The sequence below is a fragment of the Myotis davidii genome, unplaced genomic scaffold (genome assembly GCF_000327345.1).
Source record: "Myotis davidii unplaced genomic scaffold, ASM32734v1 scaffold2763, whole genome shotgun sequence".
Lineage (NCBI taxonomy): Eukaryota > Metazoa > Chordata > Mammalia > Chiroptera > Vespertilionidae > Myotis > Myotis davidii.
This window is the reverse complement of record NW_006294397.1, coordinates 16,749-17,504: the sequence shown is the minus strand read 5'-3', so window position 1 is coordinate 17,504 and position 756 is coordinate 16,749. Positions and strand designations below refer to the sequence as shown.

The 756-nt window shown below is 61.1% G+C and overlaps 1 protein-coding gene across 1 annotated transcript in view; it reads right to left on the bottom strand.

The window, feature by feature from the left end:
* LOC102764179 (bone morphogenetic protein 8B) overlaps nucleotides 1–756 on the bottom strand; it is a 16,739-nt gene that overhangs the window by 2,395 nt on the left and 13,588 nt on the right. Inside the window, exon 5 of the mRNA XM_006768472.2 lies at nucleotides 328–658. Within this exon, the coding sequence (XP_006768535.2) occupies nucleotides 328–658 (331 nt within the window). The remainder of the gene's footprint in view (nucleotides 1–327; nucleotides 659–756) is intronic.

Genomic DNA, 756 nt, shown 5'->3' with positions numbered 1-756 from the left:
GGAGAGCCCTGAGCACAGGGCTATGGGTGACTCTCTGACTCGCCGTGAGGAGGGTGGTGAGCACACATGCCTGTCTCTCACCTCATGTGCACGGTTCACTTGAGGTTGAACAGTCCCGTGCACACGGGCACATGTGTTCAGAGTGCACAGGTGCCCAGGTAGGGGGGACGTCTGTTCGAGCACACACGCCTGTCTCTCACCTCGTGTGCACATGTCACTTGAGGTTGAACAATTCCGTGCACACGGGCACACGTGTTCAGAGTGCCCAGGTGCCCAGGTGGGATGGACGTCTGTTCTGTGTGTGTATGCGTGTGTGTGTGTGTGTGTGTGTGTGTGTGTGAGTGTGCATGCACCAGCAGCGAGTCTGCATGCGCAGCTGGCCACACAGGGACCTGCACCTGCACACGTGTGGGAGTTTAACGACACGTGCACTCAGCCGTGCACCAGCCAAGGTTCCATGTGAGAACCTCCGAGAGACGGAGCAGGAGCCCCCATTCCCCTCCAGGTCACCCTCCCCGGGCCCGGGCAGCACAGGCTGGGTACTGACCAGGGACTGCACGATGGCGTGGTTGGTGGCGTTCATGCAGGAGTCCAGCGGGAAGGAGCACTCCCCCTCACAGTAATAGGCTGAGTAGCCTTGGGGGGCGATGACCCAATCCTGGGTGGGGAATGGAGAAGGTGAGTCCCACCATGTGGCCCCCCCACTAGCACCTGTCACAGGAGGATTCAGGGCTGCCCCTCTCCCTCCCTCCCCCA